Source organism: Schistosoma haematobium, chromosome ZW (assembly GCF_000699445.3).
Source record: "Schistosoma haematobium chromosome ZW, whole genome shotgun sequence".
In the NCBI taxonomy this organism is placed as follows: domain Eukaryota; kingdom Metazoa; phylum Platyhelminthes; class Trematoda; order Strigeidida; family Schistosomatidae; genus Schistosoma; species Schistosoma haematobium.
In genome coordinates this window covers 20,452,871-20,472,786 of record NC_067195.1, presented here as the reverse complement: position 1 = coordinate 20,472,786, position 19,916 = coordinate 20,452,871, and the positions used below count along the sequence as shown (strand labels likewise).

At 35.9% G+C, this 19,916-nt stretch overlaps 3 protein-coding genes across 3 annotated transcripts in view; 1 reads left to right on the top strand and 2 right to left on the bottom strand.

Annotated features, from left to right (window-relative positions):
* The window catches only part of MS3_00002985 (uncharacterized protein), a 16,866-nt gene extending 9,772 nt beyond the window's left edge, over window positions 1-7,094 (bottom strand). The window contains exons 1-4 of the mRNA XM_051210665.1: window positions 7,040-7,094; window positions 6,358-6,647; window positions 4,771-4,862; window positions 2,388-4,713 (exon numbers count right to left, since the gene is read on the bottom strand). Of these exons, the coding sequence (XP_051070681.1) occupies window positions 2,388-2,619 (232 nt within the window). The 5' untranslated portion in view covers window positions 2,620-4,713; window positions 4,771-4,862; window positions 6,358-6,647; window positions 7,040-7,094. The remainder of the gene's footprint in view (window positions 1-2,387; window positions 4,714-4,770; window positions 4,863-6,357; window positions 6,648-7,039) is intronic.
* A 38-nt stretch (window positions 7,095-7,132) lies between these two features.
* On the top strand, window positions 7,133-12,753 carry GAR1 (H/ACA snoRNP pseudouridylase subunit). Its single transcript, XM_051210664.1, has 5 exons — window positions 7,133-7,187; window positions 7,225-7,572; window positions 7,614-7,673; window positions 7,711-7,774; window positions 10,188-12,753. The coding sequence occupies exons 2-5, from the start codon at window positions 7,297-7,299 to the stop codon at window positions 10,484-10,486; spliced, it is 699 nt and encodes a 232-aa protein (XP_051070680.1). The 5' UTR covers window positions 7,133-7,187; window positions 7,225-7,296; the 3' UTR covers window positions 10,487-12,753.
* Window positions 12,754-14,650: 1,897 nt separating this feature from the next.
* TNFAIP8L2 (Tumor necrosis factor alpha-induced protein 8-like 2) lies at window positions 14,651-15,500 on the bottom strand (the record flags this gene model as incomplete). The annotated part of the gene is made up of 1 exon (XM_012944385.3): window positions 14,651-15,500. One exon carries the CDS (start codon window positions 15,498-15,500, stop codon window positions 14,874-14,876), a length of 627 nt encoding a protein of 208 aa, XP_012799839.1. The 3' UTR covers window positions 14,651-14,873.
* Window positions 15,501-19,916: the final 4,416 nt, after the last annotated feature.

Here is a 19,916-nt window from a genome sequence, read left to right as displayed (position 1 = left end):
AAATCCTAGAGTATCCGAAGTAGTAACAGTATTAGTGGTAATATGAAGGATTATGCATTGAAGATATGATTTGAAAAGAAAATATTGGTGCAAACGAGGTAACCGCTGGAAAAATTCATTTACAATCATACTTTATGATCCTTGATTGAGAAATCCCACAAACTAATGGGGAATAATGATGAATGACCCGACACCATCGAAGCTAATCAGTTGGTTCTATTAGTCAGTAGATATCGTGCTAATGAGCATATGCCATATTAATCATATATGGATAGCCCATGAGTTCGAATCGACTAATTTGTGTTGTTTCCTTGTTGGTGAGGGTATTGACCTTGAATTACAAACATATTGGTCTAATGTATACCGAATATGATTATCAAGAGGCGTGTTAGTAGTAAATATTCTCTAAGTGCATAAAATTGAACTTATGCATCATTTTCCCTTGTCTAACATTGTTTGCCTTGTACTTTCAGTTACAGTTTGCTTTGTTACAATTACAGGAAAACAGAGAAAATACAATAACTGAGAATAAATCATGCATAACTTAAAACAATTACCTCTTCTGTAAGTGCATGGACTGCCTAGGGCCCCGTGAATTAGAGCAGGAAGAGGCCCTGGTTGACCATTTTGAAGATCATATACTCTGGCCGAATTGTTATTAGTTAATGAATAGGAGTCACTACCATGATGACCGACAGAAACAAAATACTGGGATCGCATAGTTTCATTGGGAGGATTTAACAAAGGATAATACCTATCTAACAGTGGTAGCTTCAAAGGAGTTTTGGTAAAACAGTGTAATCGGGATTCTTTTTCTGTAGTCATATTTTGGGATGATGTCAAATACTGATTGAACGTTTGGTGATGTTGGTTAGGTTCATTACAGTTACGTCGTGAAAAGCTTCCCCCCCTTGTCATCAATATGTCTGAAGGAAAGGAAGCACTCTGCTGCCAATTCCTATTAATCTTCTGTTGATCACCGTCTATATGAGATATCAAATCTATACGATCTGATAACTGTGACTGTGCACCAGCATTGACGGACATTACACCTAGATGCTGTGATCTAGAATAACTATAATTATTATTTGCTGCAGTTATAGGACGACTGAAAGTATCTAAAAAAATTCCACCATTTCTAAACGCAAGTCTATTATTTGAATACTGATTATATGTTTGATTGATTAGACAACAACGATGACAACAACATATCACAACTCCAATACCCAATATAAGAATAACAATTGTACTGACAGCTATAGCAATAGACGCCGGCATACCAAGTGACAATAAACCTGATAACCAGCTATTAACATCAATCAAATCATCATTAGCAAGTAGTGGACTGTTTGGATCTTCCATATCTTTATGTGGGATAGAAAACAAAACGTGAAAAAGATTTTTTCAACAAATAAATTGACAATGATTAACAGTCAGTCAGTAACAAAGTAGAACTTCGTACGTACGTACATCAGTTCGAGTTGCCACACCACCTTAACACAGAGATGCAGTTGTCGATTCAAATCCCGTAGTTGTAGAGGTAGCAAGAGTATTAACAGAAAACCAAATTATTACATAGCGGATGCAATTTCGCCGTTCAACTACCTTATAATTTGACTGTTATCGTAGGAAACCTTTCAAATATTGTTTTATCTTGTCAATGGATTAAACGCTCGATCCACATGACATGAACTACGATATTACTTTAGTTTAAACACATTCAAACGGCGGTTAATCATATGCAACTTAAAACCTGGCACATATGTACATCGATTCAATTCAAATTACAGTAGATCACACAGATGAATTTCATCATTAAACATGAAGGACTGGTTGTTGTGTATTTCCTGTTGATTCTCTTAACAGTTGAATTGGAACAGGTTCAACAATAGTATTTATACAGAGAATGATAGACAGCCAACTTACACCAAATATAAAAGCGATTTTCCAAGATGAGAAGAATATAAATGTTTAAATATTGTACTGTATACCATATACAAAGCTATCAAGTGGTGATGTGAACTGTATACATTATTGGTTTCTTTCTTAGATAACAGGCACTGATCAGTAGAACAGTAAAGTTACGTTTAAGTATTTTTCTTGTTTGTGAGTGAAAACAAAAATGTTATTATGTAAACAGGTATAGTGTGATTATCGGCTAGTGAGTGAGTGATTATCTTTTTTTACATTAAGCTAACACTTGAGAAAATCAACATGGAAATATGTGATAACACCTATTAATAATTACATTTGTTTTCGAGGTTTTAGTAAAAGGAGAGCTGAATAACAACGTTAATAGAGGTTAGTTACCATCCAGTAAGCAAAAAAGACATCAATGAAGATTACCTATTAGTTAACATGGAAACTCGTAATTTCACTGAGCATACCAATAAAAGCTTGACAATGAGAAATATCTTCATCTTTCCTATCTTCACAGTTCATAATACCATCGCATAAACTCTTCTTTGTAATACAATATCCCATATATTGTTTATCATGATTAGGTGGAAATCTGTCGTCATCTAAACTACGGATATATTGAGGAGGAGATAAGAATGATCCATACAACCGGCTATCTGCACTAAGTGAAGTTGATGTTATCATAGAATTTGCCCCCATGAAACGAGGAACTGCACTGCAGTAAAAGTTGCTTGATGGACAACTACTATTTCGAGCTGTTAAAATGAGAAAAAATAGTTTATAAAGCGGTGTAGATAAATATTATGAAAAATGCTTTGTTTCTTGAGATTTTAAACAGACCTTGTCAAAAAGGACGTTTAGGAATTCTTAAAGTATGGATAAAAAAATCAAATTCTGATGGTCAAGGACGACACGTTGAAAAATCCACTAATCATAAGTGACTTACTAACTCGATTTTTAATTATCCGTCTTGGCTTTGCTACAATGGTTTGTAGTTAGGGTAGGAAGTAAATTCGGATAAACCCAATTTGAATTGAGTTACTGTGAATCGGTGAGTTGAATATTATCAAGATTATCCAGTACGTGACGTTTTGGTTAAGCGGTTAATGCAACGGTTCCTGATAGTACAAATCCGAATATAATTTGAATTTGATATCACTTGCTAAGCTGCATACCGAAGAATCTTTTCGTCCTGCAGTAAGTTATATTTGTTAAATCGAACTACGCAAAAATGTGCTTCGCACTGAGTACAATAACAGAAATTCAAAACTAGTAATGCCTAAGGTAGTAAATATATCACGTTGCTGATGTTCGGCAGAATACTACATTTGAAATTATATACGCTAGGTTATAACAGAAATTCTTCGGTAGTCCATTCGTAAAAAATGTATCACCTGATCCAAATTAGCACACTGTCAGTACATGAAGAAATTACCAAGAATAAAGTCGAAAGATTTGAAATAATGATATCAATGGTTCTAAAAGAATAAACAAAAGGAAACGTGGAGCAAATAGGAAGCTATCGTTTCGCAGTACTTTCTAGGTTGCGACATGTATCTAGGATGAGTTAATAAATTTCACTGAACTACATTTTTAATATCGCACTTGATGGTGTAACCAGACGAATGACCAAAACATCCTACATTTAAATGGGATTTATAAACTGGGAGTATATTCTCAGGCATTCAATGCAACTAGCGACTAAGTACGAAATTGTACTATTCGGAAAAAACATTGAATATTTCACATGCGAATAACCACTTCCATATTAACGCAGCAATTCTACACAGTCAGTCAGTCAGTAACAACGTAGAACTTCGTACGTACGTACATCAGTTCGAGTTGCCACACCACCTTAACACAGAGATGCAGTTGTCGATTCAAATCCCGTAGTGGTAGAGGTAGCAAGAGTATAAGCAGTAATCGGGAAGATTAGGGTTTGAAGATGTTATTTAAAAAGTATAATCCAGTGAAATAAATTTGGAAAGAGGAAGAAAGGGACATGAAGAATTCAGAAGATTAGAATTTGGGAGAACACAACTTTGTGTAAAGCGCATCAGAATTTGAGAGTTAAATTACCAGTCTTTGTTCTCACGTCAAATTATACAGGTGTTATCAGTTGACAACTAATTACAAGGGGAATGACATGGAGTAAAGTGTATCAAAGATGTATTAGTAAGTTATCTTAGTAGACTTACTTTCTTGAATTGCAGTAAGAATAACTCGAAATCCAGGTTTCACACCGGGTAAAATGGGAGGTCGTTGAGATGAGGTACTGAGAACAAGATAATGTGAATTATTTTAATATGTCAATGTAGACAAGTTAAATAAGGACACACCTGAGATAACATATTTGAGTAGAGTTGTGATGAGAAACAAAACCTTTATAACAAATAACCAAGTACTCGACCAATAAAAATATATGAACCGATTGAAAACCAGGTCTTTGTTACACTCAAATGGCTGAGAATAGTGTTTGGATCTACGGGTCAATTTTTATTTCGTTATATTTACAATTGTTAAAAAAATCACCTCGCTTCACTCAGACAGACTGCATAAGAACGACGAACTGATAAACAATTGGACCATAGAGCTGTAGATCAGTTGTTATAGGGTTAGCCTCAGTTAGTATATTGCAAGTTCAAAATCGCTTCGTCTACTTCAAATAAGAGGAGGGAAAGTAGTATAAATTTAGCTCAATAGACTAAGTATAATGGTACACATCTGGTAACTGAGTTAGTTTGTTATTTAATTGTTGCGACTCAGTTATCTTTGATGCCTACAGCCTGTGTCCTATGAAACCGATAGTGATTGAACAGTATATATATATATATATATACAACGACTTACTGGAAAGCTAAACATATGTAGGACTTTGTCGTAAATATAAGATACTTCGGATAATTCGGTCCACATAAACCACGTTCTCCACCAGCTTCTGTCTATAAAAGATAATATATCTAAAAAGCTTGTGGAACATAGATGTAGAATATTTGGATTTATTGATGCAATAAGTGCGAATTACACAAAACACAAGTTAACACACACAAGTCCTCGTAGTCTAAAAAATAAAACGATCAAGTTAAGCTTGATGATGAAAAAATTAAGACCCGATATAATTGTTGTTATGAAGAGTGGCTCATCGTAGATGTAAACTGTTCTCCAATTATTGCAGGGGTCAACTGTATTAGAAGTAACAGAGTTATAAATCGCAAGGGAGGAGACATAATATTACATGTGTGAGACCACTTTCGTATACAATCGAGGATATCAGAGACGCACGATAACGGTATACGTGAAGCAGATTGTTATACAATTAAATCTAGACACGGAGTAGTGACCACGTTATCTTGCCGAAGACTTTGTCTCAAGTCATATTTGTACGTGGAGTTAGGCTGATTGTTGTCTCATTTCTTATTAGCCTTAAGCCTAGTAAGTCACCCGATCCTGATGGGTTACACCTACGATCGCTGACAACCCTCTTAAACACTATTTGAGGACCACTCAGGAAACTATTTAACGAAATCTTTTCCTAAGTTCGACTCCCCAGGGATTGGAAGGATGCCATAGGTAGCCCTACACTAACGTATGGAGACATCTTTTCTAACTACGGACATGGCAGCTTAACCAGCATATTAGTTAAATTGTTTAAAAACATAATTCGGCCCAAGTTACTGAGTCACATAGAATCATACAATCTGTTCAATTATGAGCAACACGTGTTTTGGAATAAACATTCATGCTTAGTTAACTTACTAGTTGCGAGAGGGGATTGAACAGGATCCCAAGATAACGGTTTGTCTGTCGACGTGATATTTATAGCTTTTAGTAAAGCGTTTGATTAAGTGTCTTATGGCTTATGCACAAGCCGTACAGCTTTATAATAATAGCCGCCATACAATAGTGAATAAAAACTTTCCTCTATAGCTGGCGTCAGAAGGTGAGGGTAAATAGGACATCTGAATGTAAACTGGTTAAAAGTGGCGTACTCCAAGGTATTATTTTAGATCCCTTAAAATTTCTTCCCAACGTTAAAGAATTAACGTAATAAGTCGTCGAAACTTATTTGCAGATGACGTTTAAATGAGAACGATAATCTTGATCTTCAAGCTGACCTAGATGAATTAACTGGATGGTACCAAAGATGGGCTTTGAAAATTAATCGTAGAGTTTGCCAATGCACATTTAATATAGTAATAAATACCAGTATACTACCAATAGCAGATCGCCTACTGGAACCCCTCACCTGAACCAGTTGTATCAGCCTTATCAGTCAACATCTTCAAGGAGAAGCTGGGTTATCACTAAAGAACAAGGTACACGGATCAACACAAATTCAACGACCTATTATTCTAACTGCTGAAGACTGAACACACCTTAGGCAAACGTTCTATGCATATTTGTAGGGAGTAACAGAAATTAGTTTACAAGACTTACCATAGCCTTGGGCTTTGCTGTATTAGAATCGAATACATATAAGTAATTCTCAACACAATTGCGAGTCTTAGAGGGGACATAAAATTCCTCAATTTTCATCATAATTCTGGCATTCTCAATCGGTGAATGCACAACAAGCTCACACGAGAAGTTGCGTGGATAAAAAGTCGTGTTATGAGATAATACAACCATACTGCCTTCAAGATTGTCAACTTGCAGGAACTTTGTAACGGGATGGTGTAAGAGGAAATCTTGGTTAGGTGAGACACGGCAGTCACGAGAGAGAACATCTGAAAGTCAAAAGCAATAACAAAATGGAGAGCGTTTTTGAATGTGTATTCATGAATTTCATTTTTAAAGTTGATATAAAATGTCCCAAACAACCAATTAAGGGGAAATCAAGGCGAACAAATGGAAAATAAAGGGAAAATAATGGGGAAACGCTTAAAAATGTCTTCTTTTTCTAGCCTGCCCGGGGAAATAATGCAGGTCTTCCACTTTTTGTCTCTCTGTCTCTCAAACGTCGCCGAATCGTATACTTTTCGCCTAAATATACAACCTACGGAGGTTGTATAAATTGGGCTTTTTATAGATTGAAAATGATGAAAACCTTGTGACTACGTGAATGAAAAAAATTTAAAATTTAAACGTCTTATCGAGATAGTAGTCAATGACAACTCACAAGTGATTTGGAGATGAACGAAACGAACAGCAGCCTGAACGAAAACTAAAATGTGTAACCTCATTTTTTGTTTTACCCGCCATTCAATATAAGTAAATACGCATATATATTTGACCATTTATTACTTGATATCGTTTTAGAATTTATCGTAACAATTAATAGACTGAAGAGTATTTTGCTTTTAGTAGTGAAGGTTGTCAAACGTCCCTGTTTCTGGCCTGAGGTAGGCGGGTTTTCGATTTCCTTCGGCGTGAGTCATGGGCTTTCAAAATTTCAGAGGGAGAGGAGGTGGTTCACGTGGTTCCCAGGGTGGTTTTCGAAGAGGCTCCAGGGGAGGAGGATTTTCTGATAAGTTTCAAAGTGGTCCACCTGAAGAGGTTGTCGAAGTTGGAGTATTCGCTCATCCATGTCAAGAAGATATTGTCTGTAAAATCACATCGGAAAAAATACCTTACTCAAATGCTTCTGTTTATTTGGCGAACAAAGAAGAAATAGGCAAAGTCGATGAAGTTTTTGGCCCAATTAAAGATGCAGTAGTGTTTTTATTTTTTTTTTACTTAATCCATTTGACTAGTACTTTTCAATCAAACTTTCAGATACACTTAAAAGTAAATCTTTTCAAGAAGGTGTTAAGGTATTCATTATTATCCAGATCATATGATATTTTGTAGTTTTTTATGGATCCTGCCAAGTTTCTCACACTTGATCGCGTGATGAACCCAAATTCTAGTAGAGGTGAGTTGACTTTGTAAAATTTATTCTAACTGTAGCTTTGTGTGTATCGCTAATCGTTCGCTTTAAGAGGCACAAACTAATATAAATTTATTCTTGAACACTGACATTTAGTTAAATCTTTAGTCATAAGCATAACAAGACTAAACTATCAGTGCGAAATGAGCGATTTTTCATTCAATTAACATACAGCTAACGTTAATGAATGGCATTATGTTAGTGAATTAGGATTTTCACCAAAATACCATCTCAAAAATGACTTACAACCACGATTGTAGTCCTTGATGCCATATCTTAATTACAATGCCAAATCCCATACTTTGTGCTGTTACTGTTATAAACCGTGGTATTGACCAACCCCTTATTCTTCGTTCATTTGGATTTATATTTCTATCACTTGAAATCAGTCCTATAGTACCGAAAAATAATTTCGTTATTGAAATGTCATTTTTTCGAGTCATAATGTTCGTAATGCAGTCAGTGGTCATCAATTCCCGAGAGAGATCTTTCACATACTGTTTTGGTGTTGGTTCTGTGACCTTGAAACAATTAGTGATCAGGTTATTTAACTGTCAGTATTATATGTTGATATGCTTGTGACTGTGTTAACCTTACATAAATTAGCAAAACATTGTTCAAAATAACGGTATTGCAGTTTCAGATTGATTATGGCTTACTTGTAACCTAGTTGTTTCTTGCGTGCATAATACCCCACTATACTGTGGTTTTGTTTCTAGACTGAAAATTTAATCGCACATCATGAACTTTTTCCTAGGTTGAGTCAAATGATGTCTTATTATTGTTTTGTTTATTTGAACACAAACATTGTTATAAGGGGGCATCAAATACGTATGCGCCACACATTAACAATGAGGCCAGTAACCGTTATCACTGATATTTGTAAGGGCTTTGATACTGCCCGAGGGCCTGTGATAAAAAGTATGTCGTATCATTATGATTTTGTTTGGTGTAAATAAACTATGGCTCACACATCTAGTTGTCACCTGTGCTCCTAAATGCCCTGGTACGGCCGAGAGTGGTGAGAGTCCGCTCTCCTACTCCAAGTACTCTCACATGGTCACGCGTATACAGCCTCTGCCAGGGAAGTCCTACTCACTGCCTTCTCGTGGCAGGGGTGTTGTTTTCGAAATTAAGGGGAAGAAAAGCGAATGTCCGACGCTTTAACCAGGTTGGTGGACATGGAGAGTCCACCTAGGGGAGTTGGAAAACCCTTGTTCCAAACCAATAGTGCACATGGGCTACAGTATCCTGAAGGAACAAATGGCTTATCAACCAACCGTTGATCACCGGCTACCATGAGACTGCATCTCCTTACGATGCTTCACTGCCTTGTGGGTTGGACCTTCATGTCTAAGGCTCGGGGAGTGGTCCCCTGCGAAAACCACCTGCTTCGATTTGGGCACCCGGGCAGTATCACAGCCCTCACACGTATCGAATGAGATTTGTGTGGCGCATATGTATTTGGTGCCTCCTTGTACCAATATCTGTGTCTTAAAATAAAATGTCACCTGTAATTTCCCGTCTCTTTTGTGAGGACTTACAGGATCAGTGATGTCTCATAAGGTCTTCAGGATTACCATATTTTGTTCAAGTTAGTATAGTGTGAAAACGTCATCAAACCTGTACATTTCGTTTTTATTATCTCAAAATGGATACTAAAGTCTATTTACTCGAATTCTGATAACTTGTATCACTACATTAAGTCAATGTCATTAAAATTATTACGGCAACACTTCAAAACTGTAAGCAAATAGGTCAGTTGATATTAAGTTGTTTTTGAATAGAACCGACTGGTGCCATTTTTTTACATTGCGAGCATAGGCCATACTTGGTTAACTGTTTAATTACGGTTAATGAGAAGTTTACTGAATACTCCTGCTTCGGACTGGGTACCCGGGCCCACACAAAAATAGAATGATTTGTGTACCACATATGTATTCGGTGCCCCTTCGTACCAATATTTATGTGTTCAAACAAATAAATAAAATAAAGTGCTGAATAAAAGAATCCATTGTGTTCAGAACGGAGTCCTTTGTCTTCTCAGGTTTCCTGTCTCAATCCTTGTGTCATCTATCAGAATGTCAGGTTTATGTGTATACAACCTATCGTAAACTTGTTGGTTTGACTGAACAATAAAAAAAATTAGCTGATATAAGGAGTGTGATGTATTCACCCCATACATTTCAAACAGTCTGGTCAAGACACTTTGTATGAAAACTAAAGAAAATCCTATTTTCGTCCTCAGACCTTTCTTAGATATTTTTAAAAGTACTTAAATACTGAATTCTTTGCACACCTTGTCACCTGAGGAACATTTATAAGTTCTTTTATCTACTAGTTTTAAATTCCTAACTTACGAAGTCATATAATCACCAAATTACTTTCTTAACAATAGGGAAAAGAGGTGGTCGTGGTCGTGGTGATCAAAGAGGTGGTCGGGGCGGACATGATTTTTCACGTGGTCGAGGAAGGGGGGATTCTCGGGGTGGTCGTGGCGATTTCCGAGGAGGACGTGGTGGTTCTCGTGGACGGTGGAGTGATGGAGGTGGTCACAGTAATCGAGGCGGATTTCGTGGTGGGAGGGAAATGAATGGTCAGCGTGGTGGTGAACGTCATTCATTCGGCGGAAAGCGGGGCGCAAATTTTTCTGCATCTAATACACCACAAAGTAAAAAATTCAAATCAGAAGACTAATTCACTGTTTTTGTATGATAAAACTTTTACCTGCACTGCTTTTCTTTTATTCCAAATCTCGTTCTTTTGCTACAGGTCACTTATTTAAGATCACTTTTTCCTCTTGCTGGGCTACTATGTCTCTATCCTTGAACTGGTCGGGATTTCTATGTTTATGGTTTTCAAAAAGCATTTCCTAAACCTCCAACCTAATTTCGTCAAGTTATTTATGGTAAAACCTAGTCATCCTACAATGAGTACATATTTACTGATTATCAAAATTGATTGTTGCAGACAAAGTTTGTTTGCTTGTTTATTAATTCTGTTTAAAGGTCCTGGAACGATGAAAAGGGTCCTATTCCTAGCCTATTTCCATAGTACCTCAACAAGCTGATTTTTTTTTAACAGAAGTAGGTCAGTTCAACTTCATACATAGGTTAATGTATCAGACAGATTGCTTTCTCTCCCAATTAACTCTTATTAATGCCAAGAAAATAATTATTAGTTAGTCGGAGGGTTTTTGTGTGTTGGCCTTGTGGTTAAAACGTGCAAGGTACGATTATTAAGTCTCAGTTTTCAGTCTCACTCCACCTTCGGTTTAGTTTCCTAATTCTATCACACTAAATTGTGGCTCTAAACCTGCAAACCGAACCTTTATTTGGTTAGTGAGTAACAATTTATCAGTTCGTGATAACTTCTGAGATGATTGTTCGGTGGTCGTCACTGTATAAATTCTCATAGTAGTTATGTTCTCGGTATAAAAACCTCTTCCGGAAGTTACCTCAATTTAATGCATACGAATTCGTTCTCCATTTTCATGACCCCTAAGAGTGGTGTCTCTCATTCCAAGCTTAGCGATTAGTCTAGTGTTCCAGTTTGGCTGAGTTTAATAAATCGGAAATCAGCGATTTAGTTTATTGATAACATGGTTTTAATAGGCTTCGTAATTGGTATTACGTAACGTTCCTTTTGCTTTATTTTTGAAAAAATCAAAATTTATATGCAGTAGAGAATTCGGTTTAACGCACTCAACTTATTTGCAAGTGGTAACCGAGGCAACCCGAAATATCAGATATGGTTTGTGATTGTTTATATTTTCATCTACATTGCCACGCCTCGAAAATGACAAAAGGTTATTCATTATTATTTATAAATGTCTACGAGAAATATCAATATTATTACAGTTCCACCAGGTAAAACCCTCTTACTATTTGGCCTACTTTCCTACCCAAATTTTTATCCGTTTTCCACTATTTTGTCTTAATTCGTTCAACGTTAATAGGCAGAAACTCTAAATATTAAAGAATCAACAAAACGTTAAGAGCTCCTTTACATCATGTAACAATAATACTAACTTGCTATTATTACAGTAATGGGGTAATCAGCCATTCAGAAAATAGCCTTACAATAAATTACTGTATTATCAATAAATGGTCATTTTTGGTACAATTCAATTGCATCCACTCTTCAGTTAAAGAGGAACAATTAATAACTTCTTGTCTAGATGTTATTTCCTAATTTACCTTAAATATATTGAGAATCGGGAGGTATTGAACAGATACTTCGCCCACACATAGGACTTCTCAACAGTATGCATTCACTCTCTTGCCGAAGATAAAACTTCTGGGATAATCTTAAGCCTTAAGTATTATTGCGTTGTTATCTAATGATTGTAGACCGACATCATCAAAATGTCGCCGGTTTCAACAAAACAGCTATCCATTGCTTATTGACGTCCAATGATTGTGTAGATGTAAACAGTCCTTCATATAAACTAAGGATTGGACAATTCTCAAACTTTTTATACCAGTAGTGTTCGCTTTTTTAGTCTCGATCTGTTTAGGTTAAAAATGAAATGCCGATTACGGCAATGTAGTGTTTCTTGTTGGATTATGTTCCTGTTGTTCACGAGATATTAAGCATGTTACCAAGCTCAGTGGTGCTCTTGTCATAATGCTTGCGTACCCTCCCAATCTGGTTTTATGCGCCATTCTCATAGGCTTTGTAAACCTATTAATAACCATTCGTTGCTCGCTTAGTGCAATCTTTTATGAATCGTGTCAGTTAGTCTAAGTTTTATCGTTTGGACTAGCTAGATTTAGATACAATGGTCATTAGTCTGTGTTCTAAGAATCAAAACCGAAGCTTGTTCACCACATGAACAAAACAGAGGAAATCTACCTGAAAATTTGTTTGACCTCAAGTCTATGTATAGCTACATTAGCTCTTGGTACCACGACGTTAGGAAATCGTCTTAATGTAAGAAAAAGTAAGTTCTGTGGTACTGTTCAATAAATACATTGCAACTCAACGAATCCTATGAAGCTCAGTTAATCATTTTATAATAGTCTCACTTCTGTTTAGGGAGTTCTTTTTGTTAAGCTAGCTTATATTTCTCTCTTATTACATACTAGGATTTCTCTTTTTAATCTTAAAGGTCTATTCTACTGAGATTTCGAAAAACTATTTAGACATTCATTCTTGATCCTATTATGTTTGTTGAAATCCTTATTCAAGCTAAACTGTTGGAACGGTCCGATTACTTACTGTTTCTCTTAGTCTGTGAATATATTGAGTTAAATATTTAGCTGACGGTTGATTTCTCAGTAAGGTTTATTTTCACCAGTGGTTGGAAACATAGAAACACCAATCTTCGTATATTATTCATTTTACATGCGAGTGGCTACTTTACTTCGGAATCGGCATGCCTTCGCGGAATATCTTTGATCGTTCCATCACTAAGCGTAATAATTATTTTTATTGGGCTATAATAGATGTGTAGTTGAGAAAAATGTGTTAAAAATCAGTAATGTTTTATTTTATTTGTGCTGTTTGTGTCAACGTAATGTATTTATGCCCCGAGCAATCGTTGTTCTTCGCTTGACATTGTCATCCTTTCTGTTTAGCATCGTCCCATGTATATTGGTGGAAATCAAAAATGTTTTGAATAGTCGAAATCCTTTTCAGCGGTTTTTAGAATCACTAATTATTCTGAAGTGTTTTATGAAAATTGTTTAAATATGTCTAAAGGTGTGTATAATCCGACTATAGCCCACGTAACCAACCATCATTTTAACAGCGTTTAGAAATCAGCGGACATTTGTCTTGATCTGAGATTCAGATGTATTTACATATATAACATGCAACGGTTCACTACTGATTTTTAGTCTAGAAATCTACTAATCCATTTAGAATATGATAAGCTTCTTCAAATGTTATTGGTTAGTATTTCGAATTGCTAACAAACTGGTGAGTTCACTAGTACTTTAAAAACATTACTTCTCTGAGTTTAATCACTTCGTTTTAAGCGGTGATGCTGAAGTTTCTTTTTGTAAAAAATGTACTAACAGAATAATCGACTCCGGATACAACTTCTTTTTCTGCTGCTTACACTACATTTGTTGTCGGTTTAGTAATGTGTATATAGTTACCATTGAAGTCCAGCTGCCAAAGCTAGTCCATATTCGTTATTCGAAACCGATCAATCTCTCGAGTTCCTTTGAATTTTATTTGGAAACTTTTAAATATATTTACAACATATTGCACTTAAATAAGACAAACAGAACGTTACAGCTACTATTGCCAGATAAGAATACACAATCTACGCACTGGCTTTTCAAAGCTCACTAACTGCTAAAGCTTCTATTTAACAAAAAAAATCAGCCCCGGAAAATATTATTGGGTCAAAACAAGTAAAGTAGTCTGACAAGTGGATTGTATGTTCATGATCTCTTCCCAACAGTTACATGATTCTAGCTATTCATAAGGTGCACGTTTCTATGCTGGTTTGTTGAACGTTTCTTCATTGTCATAAAGTTTGGCAACTTTTGAATAGGTTGTACGGCTTACATTTTCAGTAAAGATATTCTGTCAACTATAAGCTATTCTCACTACCGATTCTCTCATCACGACTTTGTATGATGATGTTTAATCTGATTCTGTTCCAACGAGTGACTAATAAAATCAATGCGCGTCAAAAATTTATCGCATACTTTACATTATCCACGTTTACCATCTAGTTAGTTGAACAGAATCAGTGTGTACTTCTTTAGGTAGTGTAGTGGCTAAGAACTTACACCAATAGTCTCATCGTTATATAATGTCTCTGCGTACTCAATAGACTTAGTAGAAAACTTAAAATTAACAATTATTGATCTGCAAAAAATAGTCGTCAACCGAATAAGATTTCTAAAGTGCGATAATTCATTTACTAGTTAAGAATTAGGTGAAGTTACGGAATATGAATAAATATTTAATGACAATTTACTCAATAATGAATTCATAACATTGGCCATAAATCTTTCATTGCCGACGAGCTTACACAATATATTTTGCACAGCAGCATTCCAAACAATTAGATCATACATATGTGACTTGTTATATTCCTTTCCTGCGTTGGAGAATAAAATCAAAATAAGCCACGGTCCATCATATCTTCGAGGTCATCATAGATTTTTTCCATATGCGTTGAATATTTCACTTTATTAGTAAACACTTCAACAACAAATTCACGATGACAGAAAAAGTCCGAAAATTCTTTAAACTTGTCTTGTGATTGTTGACTAATATGGTGCTTAACGGCTTCTATTAACGTTTGGTTAGCCTCTTTCATTGTTTGTATCAATTTATCAATTGACGGTTCAACACCCGGCATTAGACGACGCTTGGGTCGACCTAAGCGCAATGCGATCTCAGCTATTTGATGACATTTCTCATGAAATTCATAAGCATAGTTTAACTGTTCGTCTGATAGTATGTCATTTGATATTAAAATTAAGGCTTTGACATTTAATTTAATTGCCTGCTTTGTTAGATAAGCAGCTAGTTTATTATTACCCGTATATTGTTTGATCAAACTAAATATATTTTCAAATAAACGAGCCGATGAATCATCAAGAAATAATTTGATAATCCCTTTTGGTAAACTTCCAACCAACTTTTTTTGAGCTCGTAAACTGATCGACTGTGGATCGAACCGTTCTGTTGAATCTTCTGGTGTCTGAGAATTTTGAGGAGCAATTGGTTTGTTAGTCATTCTTCAAGTGTAAAAGTCAGAGTTTGCAATTTATTTTGTATATCAGAATTTGTATAGAGGCATATCAGATTTTGAGCGATAGGGTGTGGTTTCCAACATATAAAATGGACCAATAAGGAGTGAGCATAGGGTAATTAGCTGATTGGTTAACTCGACCAGGAGAAATACCCAGTCGCAGAAACAACCAATTTAGGAACACTAGTTAGTACTTTTGAAAGGTAATGTGTATTATATTTTATCACTATGACCACCTAAGCACATGTAACTAGTTTATTGACTTCAATAATTTTCCACTGACGCAAATAAAACAATGTCCAAGCTTAATGAGACTGGTAACAATGGAAATTCTGAGCCTGTTTACTCCAGTTAACAATCATTTTACGAATTGTTATTCTGACCCAGGTCTATAATAATTGGTTATCCATAGGTATCCAGGTTTAGAGTATCCTTCTGTCTCGTTTGTTACTTCCAGCTCACTTGTGTCCGTCTTTGGGAACAGGTGTAAGAGTATCAATCAGTCTTTGATTATAGTTTTGTCTACTCTACTTTAAAAAGTATAGTACTACGGACAAATTTTATCTTTTACCTGGCATAAGTGGGTTCTCTTTCGTACCTACTTTACATATCCTAATCAATAAAATAGACTCAAATCAAACTTATTCTGTATAGAATACAATTTCGACAATTGTAGGTTGAATCTAATCATACAAACGTTTCTTCAGAACTGTTGTACGATGTAGTTCATGATTTATCAATACACCTTGGATATTTCTTATAAAATCTTTACTCGAAAATAAATTATTTTATGTTTTTAACACTAAAATTTCCACCTACGTATTCGATAAGTTTCTTTAAAGTGCCCAGAACTAATAGACGATTTTCCATAAATTAGTTGCAAATCTGTTTAGATGAACTATTAGCTTACATATCTACACGACCAAGACCAAGAGTTACAGTAAACCTAGATAGAGATGTTTGTGACGGTAAATAATTCTCCGACATGAAAGGTTTTGTGAATCCTCAATATTGTTGCTGAACACATCTATGGTGGCCTGCTTGAATAACGGGGCTACCTGTTTCTACCATCTAATTATTTCAACAAGTTATCTGCTTTTCATTTTGTTTTAACGACTCATTATGTCCATTAATCGCAGAACCTGGTTAAATGAGTTACAGGACGACTGCCTAGTATCACTACATTATTTCAATATCTATCGTCAGGATCGATCAAACAATAAAAAGAGGTGTGACGGCGGTGTAGCTACGTTTGTAAACGTGAACTAGTGTCGATCTACGTTTGTATGTTTCAACTTTTCAAATGACTTTGTCGACTGTCTAATTCTAAGATGTCATCCAAGACATCTGAATAAATAAAAATATCTTTATGTTACCAATATCTACGTGAATCCAGACTGCACTATCTGTTTTTTGCTGATGAATTCACTGAGTTCGCTGTTACTGTCTTCAGCGATTCACTTTCAGTTGTATGTGGTGATTTAAATTCATGTGACTGTAGCTTCTTTACGTCACTAGGTCACCAAAATGTGGTAGATTTTCCTACTCGTTTGGATGCTCATTTAGACTTCGTTTTCATTAATGATGTGACTCGTAAACGTTCTCCATTGTCTAGCTCGGATCACTGTATAATTCTTGTTCTGTCTAAAGTATTTGCAAAGCATGGGAAGAGTACACTCTTAAATTAAACCAAGAAAAACAACTATAGGAATTACTCAGAAGAAAATATCCGGAATCTGAAAAATATGTTTCATACGACTAATTGGGAATTATTTTATAGATGACTCACTGGAAATCGCTTCTGATGTTATCACTTGTCACCTTAGATTCTGTTTTGATATTTGTTGTACCACTCAAACCATTTTTGTAAATTTTGATCGACTTACGTCTTCACAACTAAAACGACTACTGAGGATGAAAGGGAGAATGCACAAGGAGAAGAACTCTAATGAAGTTCGTAAGCTAAATGGTCCGATAAACCTAGAGATTAGACCTCTCAACTGTATGTTTACTCAAAAACTCTTGTCTTGCAAAAACTCTCCAAGTATGTGCAAACTCTTTAAAGAACTTACAGGTGACAGACAGTTTAGAAGCGATAACCAGCTGAATGTTTGTGACTTAAATAAGTCTTTTGTACGTCAGTCATCTGATGTGATGCTCCCTCGGTCCACGGGTTTAAATAATAGCTGTGTTTCCACTTTCACAGAGACTGATGTACGATGATGTCTCCAGTCGCCTAATTCATCTCGATGTTTGGGACCTGATGGTATCCCAAACATCCTTTTTAAAAAGTGTGCTGACGTTCTATGTTATTCGTTCACAGCTATCTTCAACAGATCCTTCTCATCTAATCTCATACCGAAAATGTGGAGAAAGATGAAGATAATTCCTGTACCCAAGAAAACATCTGGTGATAAGAATGTAAAATTTAGACCTATTGCAATAACTTCACCCTTCCTCAAAACAATGGAAAAATTATTAATACTTTCACTTCAGCCTGCGATAAAAGAGCATATTGATCCATATCAGTTTGCTTACAGACGCAAAAGAAGCACTTTAGATGCTGTTGCTGTTCTGCATCACAACATAGTGTTCAACTTAGAAAAGGGTCAGAAGTACGTTCGATGTGCTTTTCTGGACTTTACTTCAGTTTTTGATTCTATACCAAGACAACGTTTAATTAACAAGTTAATCAGCGTCAACACTGACAGCTGGATAACCAACTGGCTATGTTCCTACATCTCTGGAAGGGAACAGTACACTGTGTTTGGAGGAAAGTGTTCAGAGTCTCTACTGTCTCATGAAGGTGTACCGCAAGGAGCTGTTCTTTCACCTCTTCTTTTCTCTTTTTTCTGCACGATCTGCCATCTTCCACAGAAAACACTTTTTTGAAATATACGGATGATCTCACTATATGTATGCCTATCTCTTCCTCGTTACATCCCATAGAAATGTATGAGTTTTTGTCTCGTATTTATTGTTGGTCTGTTTGTAATGGTCTTGATGATGTCACAGGTATTCAGTGTTTGACAACGCTTCTACCAGTAACACCTCCTAATATATTTCGTTCCCACCAAGAGAAATCAAAAGACAGAGTCGAGGAGATCGGAAGAGTATATTTGGCGATGACCAATATATCGGAATTCTCTGATCTAATCTGGCTAGCGATTGCGGTTGATGTTGAGCACGGCGTTACCACACGTGATCTGGTGCGGATGCCTGACCGAGCGCCTTCAGCTAGATGAGTCCACTAAAACATATGGTCAGCATCCAATGTCGAAAACTTAGTGCTATTTATTTTAGGGATTTATTTACCGCTACAGTCTCATACTTAATCCATCCAAACGTCAAGCTGTTAACTTTAGCATGAGACATGAAAGGCATCTAAACACCATTTTGAGATCCCAAAATGCTTGTGCCATTGGAGGCTCTTTGATAAACACAGTGTCGAAGGTCGATTATCCTGGTGTCACCTTTCCTCTGATCTGTCTTGGTCTTCCCACGTTTTATTGTTATCTAAGAAGGTTTTCCATCTGACTTACTACATAAAGAGATTGCATGCTCTTGGGATTGCTCGTCACTTACTCTTACAATGTGTCAATTCTTGAATACTACCTATTATTCTTTACTGTTCTCTATTGTTCTTTCCCGGGCTTTTGAGAAAAGATTTTGCTGTATTGCGGAGAGTGCTGAAGGCAGTTAGCAAGATGTGTAATGAATCTTTCGAGATCATAATTAATATGGTTGTGGATAGATATATAAAGACATGCAGACTCCTGGCAGGTGTTATTTTATCATATATGAACCATCTCCTTCACTCTTATCTTTCTCCTTGTATATCTTCTGGTGGAACGAGACGAAATTATATTGGAATCCAAGTACGCAAGCAAAAGTATAAAAGTTCTATAATACCTTACCTAGCAACTATACTCTGTGACGAACAACTTGTCAGAGTTAACCAAGTCAATAGCCTGCATCCATAACATGTCACTAACTTGGAAAATTCTACAGTTTTTCTGATTTTTTTTGCCTTTTTTGTCTTTGTTTCTGTTTTTCGTAAAAAAACTTGTTGAAATATTCTGTACTGAGAGTTCTGTATTGTACCAAAATATAATGTTGTATAAAGCCATTAATAATAATAATCTTCAAAGGTGAGCCATGACGTGGATTGTCAGACCAAACGATAGACTACGAATCTGGTCTTTGTCATAACATTACATTTTTTTAGCATTGTTATGTCATTTTTCTCTTCATGGATTTTATTCACATATTAGCTGATTTTATTTTTATTGGTAAATATGATTCTCGCACTCATCCTCTGACTTTGAGTTTCGTACCATTTTAGCCTGACGGCACCAAAGCCGTTTTGCTATACAGAAGCTGACTTCGACGAGTGAAGCA